At 57.9% G+C, this 12,432-nt stretch overlaps 2 protein-coding genes across 8 annotated transcripts in view; one reads left to right on the forward strand and one right to left on the reverse strand.

Annotated features, from left to right (window-relative positions):
- Window positions 1–3,811, forward strand: part of RNF214 (ring finger protein 214) — a 20,095-nt gene extending 16,284 nt beyond the window's left edge. For 4 of the 5 annotated variants that reach the window (XM_054005463.1, XM_054005465.1, XM_054005467.1 and 1 more), the window contains 2 exons: window positions 121–216; window positions 1,248–3,811. In XM_054005463.1, the coding sequence (XP_053861438.1) occupies window positions 121–216; window positions 1,248–1,442 (291 nt within the window). In that variant the 3' untranslated portion in view covers window positions 1,443–3,811. Of the gene's footprint in view, window positions 1–120; window positions 217–966; window positions 1,220–1,247 lie in introns of those variants that run through there. The other variant, XM_054005466.1, reaches the window with a different exon arrangement.
- BACE1 (beta-secretase 1) overlaps window positions 2,923–12,432 on the reverse strand; it is a 25,610-nt gene continuing 16,100 nt past the window's right edge. The window contains exons 4-10 of one of the 3 annotated variants that reach the window (XR_008441713.1): window positions 11,883–12,020; window positions 11,335–11,469; window positions 10,407–10,508; window positions 9,736–9,885; window positions 9,123–9,294; window positions 6,572–8,559; window positions 2,923–5,029 (exon numbers count right to left, since the gene is read on the reverse strand). Coding sequence is in view for 1 of the 3 variants with exons in the window: in XM_054005469.1 (XP_053861444.1) it covers window positions 8,318–8,559; window positions 9,123–9,294; window positions 9,736–9,885; window positions 10,407–10,508; window positions 11,335–11,469; window positions 11,883–12,020 (939 nt within the window). In the remaining 2 variants the exon portion in view is untranslated. Of the gene's footprint in view, window positions 8,560–9,122; window positions 9,295–9,735; window positions 9,886–10,406; window positions 10,509–11,334; window positions 11,470–11,882; window positions 12,021–12,432 lie in introns of all 3 variants that reach the window. The other 2 variants (XR_008441712.1, XM_054005469.1) reach the window with 2 other exon arrangements.

Consider the following 12,432-nt stretch of genomic DNA (forward strand, 5'->3'; position numbering starts at 1 on the left):
GGAGGCACTAGTGTCTAGCGGGATGTGGACCCTGGGGGACGCAGGATGCTTAGAGCTGGGTCTGGTGACCGAGCTTCTGTGACTCTCATTTCTGTGTGCACGCTTGCTGCTGTGACCCAGGCCCCCGCTACCTGTAAGCTGTGTCTAATGTGCCAGAAACTCGTGCAGCCCAGCGAGCTCCACCCGATGGCCTGTTCTCACGTGCTCCACAAGGAGGTAAGTGTGGCCTGGGACACCGTCCTGCCACTCAGCAGGGGCCAGCTGCTTGGCCAGGAAACGCTCTTACGTGGCTTGTGTGGTTCCGGGTGCTAAGCCTCTCCCTGGGCCGGGGAGCCAGAGCAAGGCACAGGAGTCCCTGGGAAATGAGGCTCCTAAAGGAAAGAACAGTTTTTCCTGGGGCAGGTGAAGTTAGTGAGCCAACCTTTCCGTGTTCTTTGCCCCGGGCCATTTAGTTGCGGTTTCTAAGAATGCACAGTCCTCTGATTCCTGCTCTAAATGCTGCTCTCTGGCCCTCTCCGTGTTCTGCTCTGGTGTAGGTCAGGGCCAATGGCTGAGCTGGCCCCCATGGAGTGTGCATCGCTGTGGGAGCTGTGACTTGTTAACTGGGGGGGAGGAGAGGCTGATCTTAGTGCTGGTACAGGAGTCATCTCAGCCCTGGTTCACTAGGGTGAAATGCAGGGGGGCAAAGCCCAGTTGTCTGCCCTGTGTGGCTAAGGAGGAAACAGGAAGGCATATAGAGAGAGAATGGTTGCTTTTTGTGTTAGGAGAACCTAGTGATCCTGCCATGTTAAAAAGCTCCCTGCTGTGGACTTGGTCCCCTAGATGCAGAAATCTTAATGGTGCACTCTGGAGCAGACCATCCCTTGGGGATAGCGCCCCGAGCCAGCAAGATACTGGTAGAATTTCTGTATAGCACACCACCTTCGTGTTGGGCTGGTGGCTCCTTATTGACTCTCTCTTTTTCAGTGCATCAAATTCTGGGCCCAAACCAACACAAATGACACTTGCCCCTTTTGTCCAAGTCCTAAATGACAGCCACTCAAACAACGCATCTGTGTTGGAGACGTCGCTGTGAATAGGCAGGATCGGTTCTGAGATTTCTACAGTTCTATATTTATACAACCATGTGTACACATGTACATTTTTATTATATAGGTAATGTGTGTATAGAAAGTCTGTATACATACGAATTCATAAATAAAAGTATGTATATTATGCATAGATTTGATATCGTTCCTCCTTTTCAGGTCATGCTTTATAGCCTAGCTGTCTTCATGGCTTTCGTGTCTGTCTGTCACAAGATGCTAGGCGGGCCGAGCCGCTCTGCAGTTGTTGGAACCTGGAAGGAGCAGTGGGAAATGCGGTTCTTCGGTACCACATTGGGCTGTCTGGGCGGATACCTTGCAGTGGAAGAGCTCTGCAAGCCGAGGCTCTTGAGATGAACAGCCCAGTATTCAGTGCTGGCCTCTTGGGGGAAGGGGAAGCTTAGTCTAGTCATTGGAGTGCAGGGCTAGCACGTGGGCGACCTGGGCTCTCTACGCTGCCCTGCGGGGTGATTTGGGACACGTTACTTCTCTGCCTGTTTCTCCACAGGGATCACACTGCCCTATGCACAGGGAGAGACTCTGTTCCTTGGATGAAAGCACTATCCTGATAGGGGCTGGGCCTCGTGAGCTCCAGATGTGATCCCATTTCTCTCCCACACCCATCTAGGCCACAGCACTTCCTGCTCCAGTGGGAGAAGGCCTGGGCAGCTCACAAAATAGGTTTCCTACAGTCGTGTCATCCCGTAGTACCTCCTCCCTTAGGTTAAAACAGGTAAACTATCTGTAGCCCAAGGGACCACGGCCGAAGAGAGGGTGAACGTTGCACACGGCGTCAAATGTGAATGCAGTCTGGGTAGGGGGACGCGCACACAGCAGCATCCTACACAAATAGTCGCAACCCAGCACGTGGAACTGGCCTCACTTAGCATGCTGTAGAATGTAGATGGTGCTGAAGCTACCATTAAATTGGCAATTCTCAAGCCTCCCGTGAAGTGGACAGCAGCAATGCAAGCTTCCCTCCTCCATCCTGCCAGTATCTCAACCCTGCCTTTATGGCTTGTTCAGTCTTTGACCACCGCTGAGCCCCCACCGCTGGTCTGTTTGTACTGTAGACACCTTTCCCTGTGCTGAAACCCCCAGCCTGACTCACAGGTATTGCTGGCCTGGGCCGGATTTGAGATGAGGAGCCAGGCTTCCTATCTCACTAGAGGAGCTGTTTGCAAAGCACGTCCTGCCAATATTCAAACCTTGGAACAAACTCACCCTAGCTGAGTCACTCGTCTTTGCTTTCTGCAGTTATGCTACTTGGGGGATTGCTGGCAACAGCAACTTCAAATATTAGTCCCAAAATCTGAGTTAATGATCATCCAGGTGTGCATGGAAATGAACTAAATTATTCTGCCTAATGCTGCTGCACTGTTAAATACCTGGCCTGAGCAGCAGCCCAGGGGTTGTTGGAGAAATTAAGCAAATAATTTAAACCTCCCACTACATCTGAGAAAAGCATGAGCTGTTAGTGGCATTTGTGTTGCAGTGTAATGGGTCAGAGGTTCTCCCTTGCCCTACCCCATTCCTGGCCCGTGAGCCATCCCCACCTGTTGAGAACGTACAAAGAGGGGAATGCTGAACTGATAACTAGAACTCCACATCCTTGTTACCCAATGCGCTTGCTTCCACCATGACCGTTGGGTCTTCCCAGGGTACCCGGGATGTCTGGGCTCACTAACAACTTCAGTGCATCTCACTGAGTTCTCCACTCAACAGGCACTTTTTACCTGCCCTTGCCCTAAAGAGCCCTCAGCAGCTCAAAACCTTCCACAACCCTCCCCCTGTCCTTCCTTGCACTCGGAGTTGCCCCCAGACAATGAACAGGTGGTGAACACAAGGCTTTTCTGTTTAATGTAATAATTTACTGTGTAACATTCATTATTCTTACATCGACATTAGGGTTACAGAGTATGGGCGTCTATAGTAGCCGCTGAGAGTAACTATCCCCAGTCCTCGTCCCGCTCCCCAAATGGTGGGGCAGAGCGCTGGACGCACGGTGTGGTCGTCGCAGGCGCTGTTACTCTAACCCAGGGCCCATGGGACGGGAGTTCTTCAGGAGATAACGCTGGCTGCGCTGCAGCTCAGAATAACAAAGCTTTCTAGACCCAATTTGCCCCCTCTGAGCTCTTCTTCCTCCATCGGGCTGGTGTAACCAGTGATCTCTACTGATTTCAATGGGAGTTAATGGTGCCCAGCACCTCTCAGGATCTGGCCCCTGCTTTGTAGATTCTGCACAGTCCTTGGGACAAATTCAGCACTGGTGTAAGCAGCTGCAACGCCCCCGAAGTCAATGGAAGTGTCACTCGCATGCAGCACGGCTGGGTTTGGCCCCCGTCGGTGAATTTCTGCACCCACACGGTCGTTTGAAAGCAGTGGTCCAAGCGGAGTGGGGTCCCGGAGGTGTTCTGGGCAGGCACTGGGGCGTGGAGGTTTCAGTTGCATAACTTCCCCCTGGGCTGGAGTCAGGCTGCTGCCTGAGTGCAGGACCAGAGCAAGTTCTGGGAACCAGATGGCGCTGGTAAAAGCAAAGCCTCTGTCTCTAGTGAAGTGGGGAGACACTGGGCTGGGGAACATCTGCTACTGAACCAACTTCTGCTGCTGAGAGGACACGCGTTGGAGCCACACAGAGCTCTTCTGCAGGGCTGACCTGTCGGTAAGCTCAAAAGTGTGTCTGTCTCACCCACAGATGTTGGTGCAATAAAAGACATTACCTCACCCCCCTGTGTCTCTCTAATCCCTGGGACCAACACTGCAAACAACAGTGAAGTAGGTTGATGGTGGGGGTGGGGTGCTGCAGCTGGGCCCACAGTCAGAGTTCACTTGGCCCAGCCAGTTTGTAAGGTTTCTGGCTACGCAGTGCAGGCTTCTTAGCGAGTGATTCACTGCAGGGACTCCTTGCTGCTTTCTTTGCGGGATATTTAAGTAGAAGGGCCACCGGACTGTCCCTGCCCGTTGCTTGTCACTCTTTATGCTGTTAATTCTCTCACGCTGGCCAGGCCAGTCTGTGCTGCTGGGGAACGTTACCCAACAAGGTGATTCTTGTACCTGCCTATGCTTGCTTTTCTCCTCCACCAAGGCTCAAAGTTGGGCCTACACTCCTTGCTCCTGCCCCTTGGAATTCCCCAGAGCTCTGTTTAGCCTTCCCTCGGGGGTCATGGCAGCAGCTCCTCTCCCATCAGCCCAGGAAAAGTAAAGTGGGGTCAGGAGATTTGCTGTTGTCTGAGCCACTGCCATATTGGAATCAGCTGGGGCTAGAGCTCAGGGTCAGTTACTTGCCTTCAGGGCAGAGGAGAGCCCTGCAGTCTGCCCTCCATCTTGCGCTGTCTTGCTGCCCTTGGAACTGTTCTTGCACCGTGCACGGGAAGTTTCCAGTAACACTGCTCCCACCAGCACAGCCTCTCTGGATCCCAGCTAGCAGGTGAGACGTCTCCACTGAAGAGAGGTTTTTCTCTACCCTCTTTAGGAGTCAATGGTTCCTTCACAGTTGCAGCTGCCCCTGCACTTCCCTTGGACAATGAAGCTAGTGCAGAAGGGCAGGGTGTGGTGTTACTAGTCGTGTGTGAGGTACACCTGGGATCTGAACCCCCACCTCCCAAGCCCCTCTGCAAAGTGAAACGTTCTGCATTGCTCCCAAATGGCCCAGCTTTATCTTGCTGGGCCATTTAGTGGCACATTAAACCCCAGGTCCCCCTGTAGGAGCTGCATCAGCAAAGCTCTGTAACAAGCACTACCCAGGCTGGGCAAATGTTCCTACAAACAGCTAGTTTCCTCGGTTGTCTCCTTCACTGGGCTAAAAGCTCAGGTGTTTGCGGTTGGCTGAGTGCCTTTCCCTGCCCAGGCTGCTCTGTACTTTTCAATCTCGCCATGAAGGCCTACCCATCACCTTGTGCTGTGGCTAGGAACAGCAGTGTTACCAGTTCCCCAGGAGGAGTCGCCTGCAGGATTAAGTAGGAAGAGAACCCACATTGAGAAGGAACAAAGTTGCTTTTTAAAGCAACAATTAGTACCAGAACTGAAGCACAATGTGCAGGCCTTGTTTACTGGGATTCAGGAGGAGGGGGGGTTCTTCTGTAGTAGGAAAACCGCCCTGAACAGAAAGGGGACAAGCAAAACCAGCCTTGAGCGATACATTTTTTTAGGTTGCGAACCGCTGCTGTGTCCATGATCTAATTTCACCCCCCACAACCCAGTGCCCCCATCCCTTTCACCAGATATATTACCAGCAATACATCCATCACCACAAATGCCAGATCACCAACGATCCATAAAGTACTTCCATCAGACAAACCACTGCTAAGCACCCCTGACTTGCAGCCTGGCTCCTTTGCCCACAACCAAAGCAGGGTGCTTAAAAACCCACAAACCCCCTCAGGTTGGGTTTGCAATGAACTAGGGGCTTTCAGCACTAGCATTAAAAATATAAAAATATGTATATATTGTACAGGCAAGAAGCATTCAGTATTGGTACACTCACATACAGCACAGCCTGCTACGTACACACGCTGCCCTCTGCTCGAGCACAACATCCCCGGCCCTTTGCCATTATAAACAAGGAACATTAAGTACAACCATGTGTTTCAAACACACTAATGATGATGATGAGGTGGCTGCTGCACACCCCCCAAAATAACAAGCTATTTAATGTGGTGGGCTGGGGCACTGCCTTCCCCCACTGCAGCCAGAGGCAGATATTCCAGGAGGAGCTAATCGCCTTGGATGGTTAAGTCCAGCACAGGGAAGGGGTTTTCCCCTCTGGACCAGGTGCAGTATGAGGCAATCCTGTCTTGTGCAGCACACCTTCCATGCAGGGGCTCCTGGAAGAGGCGACCCGCAGAGGCAGCTCTGGCTTCCCTGGGGCTTTCCCAAGCAGGCCGGGTAACAGTCTGGTTTCGTGGCTTACACACCTTCCTTGGCTGCTGGTCCTGTCCCAGGGCTGGGTGCCATCCCGCCGCAGCAGAGGCTGCGATTCTCCCCCTGGTGCTGCAGAGCGAGGCCCGTTGAAAGCTGCTGTGTGCAGCGCTTGGCAGGAGAGTTGGGAGCCAGAGCAGGTTCGGCTCTTTCCCATGATTTGCAGCCCAGGCAGAGACGAGGGGAATGGATGGTTTGCCCTGCCCCCACCTTTCCCCAATTCACTTCCCAGGGCCAAAGAGATTGAAAAGTGGAGGAACATTGTACCCCTCCCCCATTCCTTCCCTGACCCCAGCAGGGGCTGCCAGAGCTGCCCCCTTAGCGGCACTTCTCTTGGGGAGCGCAGGGAAGTAGCCGTTCCCTAGGAGCTGCAGGACGGGCTGGTGACTTATCCCTAGGTCAACTGGTCTAAGCTGCAAGCCCTGGAGCAGAGACCCCCCTTGCAGCCTGAGGCGCCCAGACGTCACTCCACCAGCCTGCAGCGAGCGGCCGGTCTCCAGCCCAGGCATGGACAGCTCCCCTGGAGAGAATGCTCCTCGGCCCACCTAGGCAGACCCCGGCACTCATACCTGGGACGGCTGTCCTGCTCCCGTACTACACCATGGGATTGTGGTGGCTGCACACAGTGCTTAATCTGTGCCGGACTTGCCGGGGGCTCGGCAGTTCAGAGCCCCGGCACCTCTGGGTTTGTCATGTCAGTTCTGAAAGTTAAAAAAATTGCTTGAGCCTCGGCACCTCTTTCATTACCAATTAAGCACTGGCTGCACACGACAGCCTTCAACCCCCCTGTGAGGAGGGGGCTGGCCCGAGGGGGGCCCCCAGAGCCGGGTCAGTGAGGAGCAGAAGAGATGCAGGAGCCAGTTGGGGGAAGATCCGTTCTCTCTGCTCCTACTTCACCACGGCCAAGGGCCCTTGAGATGCAAGTGGTCGAGTCCAGCTCATGCAGGCAGCCCACGGGGATGGGATGAGGGCGGGTGGGGTGGGGAGCAGGGGGCTGCAGCAAACAGGACAGTGACACGCGCACACACAGCACTGGATGGCATGGACCCTCCTGAATGCCATTGTGTGTCTGTCGCAGCGATGCCTGGCGGGGGAAAGGGGAGCTGGGTGGTTAGGCTGACTCGCTGCTAGAGGCCAGGCTCACCGCAGCTCCTGCGCTCTAGCTGAGAGGCCCAGTCCCTCCCGACGTGGGAGTGAAGGTGCTATTGGGTAGGCCTTTCCAGTTCAGAGGTCTGAAAGGGGCACCTCCCGGGAGAGGAGGCCCAAAGCTTGACCCGCCGGCATTGTACATTAGTGGCTGCCTGGGGAGGAATATCCCCTGGATTCTAAATGGCTATTTCAGAATCTACCACTGTTCACAATGTTTGAAAACCCAAACTATTGAAATGTAATGACCATGGTTTATGTAGGCCCTACATAAAAACAATGTTTTGGGCTCCCTCTGCAGCAGCAGCAGCGGCTAACAAGCAATGCTCAGACCTGGGCTGATTCCTCCACGGACTCTGGGGATGTGTCTACACTTGGTTGTAAACTCAGGTCTGGGGACCTGGGCTGTGCACTTGGTGTTTCCACACTGCGCTGTAAACCTGGGCTGACAGCTGCTGCACCCGCCTCTCCCAGCCGTGCTCCCGGGTCCTTGCCGCACGACACAGACCGTCTGACTCGGGCCTGAGGCTCTGAGCCGTGTCCACACCGCAATGTAACAGGGCTTGGACCCGAGCCTCCGTAGGGCTCGGACCCACCCCCAGCAGGGTCCTGAGTGCTGGCTGACCTGAGTCAGACGGGTTTTTGTGTGGACGGAAGTGGGACTTGGGCTCAAACGTGAGTCAGAGCCCGGGCTTAGAGTGTGGTATAGGCGTACCCTGGAGCACAAGGGCTGCGGGTTGGCGAGGCCGTATCCCGAACAGGGAGAGGGAGCGAGTCCACGTTGGCCAGAGACCAAAGGGGTTTGATTCCCAGGCTCTCCGGGGCTGCTGCACGCAGAGGGGAGTTAAACAGCGAGCAAGCTTCAATGTACTCCACGGTGACCTTATAAACCTGCCGACAGGCCCAGCGTCCTGGCCTGCTGCTGAATCTCACCCGTTGCTCCGGCGCTCACTCCCAGGGCAGAGCCAACGGCTCCAGGCAGTGTTGGCTGAGCCACTGGAGGGGACAGGGGAAGAACAGACCCGGCTCTGGCCTGGGGCAATGGCTGGTGCTGTTTCCAGCCCCAGCCAAACTCTGTGGGCAGAGGAGCCTGTGTGGATGAGCTCAGCTCACACTCTCCCTCCCTGCCTCCCCCCGCCGGCTGCTCCCTCGCGCCAGCAGAGCGGGTGTCACTTGAGCAAGGATATGTCGTCGGCGAAGTCGTTGTGGTCCCGCCGCAGGCAGCGGAAGCAGCGCCACTGGAAGACCATGAGGCACAGCGGCAGCATGAAGAGGGCACAGATGGCCGCCATGACGTAGGCGATGGTCATCAGGGTGGACTCGTCCGTCTGCGGGATGTTGTAACCGCAGTCCTCCATGTTGGGGTGCACGTAGGGCCCCTCCACTGCCGCCGTCCGGAACTCGTCATGCACTGCGGACAGGACCCCAGCTCAGTGCACCAGTGATGGGCGGCTGGCGTGGGGGCCGTGGCTACGCTTTGCTCAGCAGAGGGCAGCGCTGGCACCAGGAGGGAGACCAGGGCTACCCTGTATGCACAGGTCTGACGGTTCAGAGACAGCGTCGGAGTGGCACGAGTGGGCCCCACGAGCTCCCCAGCTCAGCCCTGGCCTGGTGGGGCCCCAGAGCTGCCGTATGAAGGATGAGGGCAGCTGCAGAGCTCCATGGGCTGCACCAACTGGGAGCAACTATCATTCTTGTCCCCTGCCCCCTCTAACCACATGGACCCACTGCTCAGCTGGGCGGATGCGTCTGCCCCACTGGGACCAGCACTGCCCCCTTCCTTCCTGCAACCAGGAGAGGGGAAGCTGGGTGACTCGGGGGGGGGGCTGCCGTGTCCCCCTCTCCTGTAGCCATCCCCTGCTTGCAGGACACCAGAATGAGCCAGGACCTCGGCCCTGTGGAGACGTTACCACCCGCCCCAAATGCCCTGCCAGTCCCTGGCTCTCCCCCTGCGCCGCACGCCCCGCCCCTCACCGTGGCAGGTGCTGACGGCAAAGCCGATCCGCTTGCGGGCGCGGTCGAAGACCACGTAGAAGCCTTCCATGATGACGGCGCCCATGACGGTGCCTGTGGAGGACTGGGAGATGGCGAACTTGTAGCAGTCGTCCTGGGACGTGGCCACGTCCTCGACGGGGCGCAGGTATTGCTGGAAGGAGACCAGGGGATGGGTGTTATCAGAGCCCCTGGGGAGCAGGGCGCAGAGAGCTCCAACCTACAGCTGCGTTCTGAGGAGCAGCCACCTCCCTGGAGCCCCAGCTCACTGGCCCGGGACTCGTGGCTTTACCACTCTGAGTCCAGGGCAGCCCCCTTCACTCAGCAACGCCCAGGCCAGCCTGGGAAGGGGCAGGAGAAGCGTGCACATGCAGGGCCCCTTATGGAGAGAGGGGCCAGCTCTGAGTTGGGAGCCCCCCGGCCTCCCAAATAAAATCCATGGCGTTTGGTGCTGGCCCATGTCCAAGGGCGCTGCTCCTGCGGACCCCCAGGGACTGAGCTCTGCGGCTCCTTCCCGCTCACACGCTCCCCGAGTGCTGCCTGTGAGCGCCCAGCCCTGGCCTCGCTCGCCCGCCCTGCCCCGTCGGGGACCCACCTGGGGTAAGATGGTGATCCGGAAGGACTGGTTCGTCGCCTCGCCCATCAGGTAGAGCGATATGACTGGGAAGATGTGCCAGGGGGTGGTGCCGACTTGCCAGCAAACCAGCTGTTCCCCCAGCCAGAAGCCATCCGGGAACTTCTCCGTCTGCCCCGGGGGGAAGGAGAGAGACCGTGAGACTGTGCTGGTGCTCAGTGACTCGGGCTAGACGGTGTCGGTGCAGGGTGTCCGTGGGGGGGACCCTTCCCTCCAGGGCGGAGCTGATGATGGGGTGGGGTGTTGTCATGCTAGTGACTCTTTTAGCGGAGGCACGAAAGGAAGGCCCTGCCGGTCTGTGCTCTGTGTCATGGCGCTCTCCCCAAGGCAGGGCTGCGTGCCCACAGCCTCCGAGCCGCAGGTCAGCTCACATTGTAAGTGTCCCACTTCCCCAAGTTTCCTTGCAGTTTCAAACGGAAACAGCATTCTTCACTTCCTGTCCTAGCCAGCTGCCACTTTTTACCCCAGAGGGGGCTGCCTTTCAGTGGTGGGCGAAGTGACCCCTGAATATAGTCTGCTAAGCATTCTGTGAGAGCCGGGTCACAGTGGCTTGGTCTCTGGGGCCCTCAGCATTCACCAGGGACCCGGCTGGGGACGGGAGGGGCTAGGGTTTGCCAGAGAGCGATACTGACCGAAGACACCGTTTTGATGGATTTCACTGCAGCCTCAAACACCTTCTTTGGCAGCCGGAGGTTGGTGGTCCCGCTGTCCACGATGCTCTTGTCGTAATTATACTGTGGGGGCGAGACGGCGAATGAAGCACCAGCCCCTGCTTCTCTCCTTCTCCGTGGGCCCCCCGAGGCAGCACCCGCCCTGCTCCCCACTTAGCTGCGCCAGACAGGAGGATGCCAACAGACTTAAACAACTGTTCCTGAGGGAGGCGGGGTCAAAGCCCCGGGCTTGGGCTGATGCCAGCTGAGCAGGTCGCCTCCCGCTGCCAAGGCGCCTGCTCTCCCCCAGCAGAACTTCGCTGGCTGCGTGGAGCCTGCCAAAGGCAGCCGGGGAGGCAAAGTACGGAGCGTGTCTGGCTGCAGAGCTCAGCGGGCAGTTCCCCGGCAGACCCTGGGCACAGGGGATTTGTCACATGTACTAATCCAGGGCCAGGCGTGTGTGCTGGCTGTGGGACCGGGACTGGCGCATGCACCTGGAGAAGTACTGATCTCCCTGCTCCGGACGAGGAATGGGCCTGCACACAGACAACTCGCCCCATTCACTGTCTGCGTCGTGCTGCTCTGGGCGAGGGGCCCCTGCGCCGCCTCCAACCTCCCCCCCTCTCCTGGGCACAACGGGCCTCAGTGTGTAGGGCCAGGGGGTGCCCCCATGCGCCGCACGGGTCTGCAGGGAGCCAGACCCACGTGGTGTGCGAGCTTGAAGCCCAGCCTCCCTGGCCACCATCCCTGCTGTGCTGATACGTTGGCCCCGTCAGTGCCACGGAAGGGCTGAGAATCAGGGTGTGCCGGGGGCTGGGGGAACAGTCCCCACTATTTCTCTCTGCACCTCCCACAGGCATGTGGCCCTCGCTCGTGCAGCCACGGACGCGTGGCCTCCCACCCCCGTCACCTCCTTGCAGTCCATCTTCAGGTCCTGCCCATTGATCTCCATCTTAACGATGATGACCTCGTAGTACCACTCCTTGCGGATGGGTGTGTACCAGATGCTGCCAACGTGGAGGGAGTGGTCCACGCCCCCGATGATCTGCAGCAGGGAGAGGGGGGTGAGCTGCCATCAGCCCCGGGAGCGGGGCACAACCGTGGGGCTTGTGGACAGGAGCGCTGCCAGCTTTTCTGCCGTCCTAGGCGGCAGAAGGTCCCGCCCTGAAATGCCGCCCCCCACAGAGGCAGTGGAAGGTCCCGCCGCTGAAATACCGCCGCGGTCACCGCCCCCCAAATTGTAGCGCCCTAGGCAACCGCCTAGGTCGTCTAATGGGTTGCGCCGGCCCTGCTTGTGGAAAAGGAAATGGGGAACCAGCGAGAACGCTGACTCTGGAACCAGTCCCCGAGGGTGGGTGGGGCGCTCTCTGCCTCGCGACCCCCTGGCATTGCTGCAGCCAGCGCCTGGCACCGCCCCGAGCCCAGGGTCCCAGCGCTGAGCTGAGCCCGCACACTCACCATGCTGCCCCCGACCGACGCCAGGGCCTCGGACTCGTTGGGAGAGAAGCCGGCCCCGCAGAGCTGCAGGGAGAAGATGTTGGGCACCCGGGTCTGCTTCACCAGCGAGTTGAAGAAGGGCTCCAGGGTGTCGTCAGGCTGATGGGGGACACAGAACCACAGAGCTATGAGCAGCCGGGAGAGACGGGGCAGCTGAGAGTGCTCCTCGGGGACCCCGCGGAGGCCTGGCTCCATTCCCCTGCACTTGCTACAGAGAGACCTGGTGTTGGGCTCCAGGTGGCCGACACGTTTCTGAAAGCCAGAGCCAGTTCCCCCAGGGACTGTGTGTGGGTGACAGCAGAGCTAAGAGGAGAGGGGATTTGCCCGCTCCAGCAAGGCATGCCACCAGCAGGGCAAGGAGCAGCCGGGAATTTAGGTCTGGCTGATGGCAGACTGGAAATATCAACCGGCTGAGATAGCCTCATCCCCAGTGTCTAGAGCAGCGTGTCCTGGGTCACTGATACAGCCAGGCCTGGGGGGCAGGACACGGGTTCTGGTCCCAGTGCTGCTA

Source organism: Malaclemys terrapin, chromosome 15, assembly GCF_027887155.1.
Source record: "Malaclemys terrapin pileata isolate rMalTer1 chromosome 15, rMalTer1.hap1, whole genome shotgun sequence".
NCBI classification, from domain to species: Eukaryota; Metazoa; Chordata; order Testudines; family Emydidae; genus Malaclemys; species Malaclemys terrapin.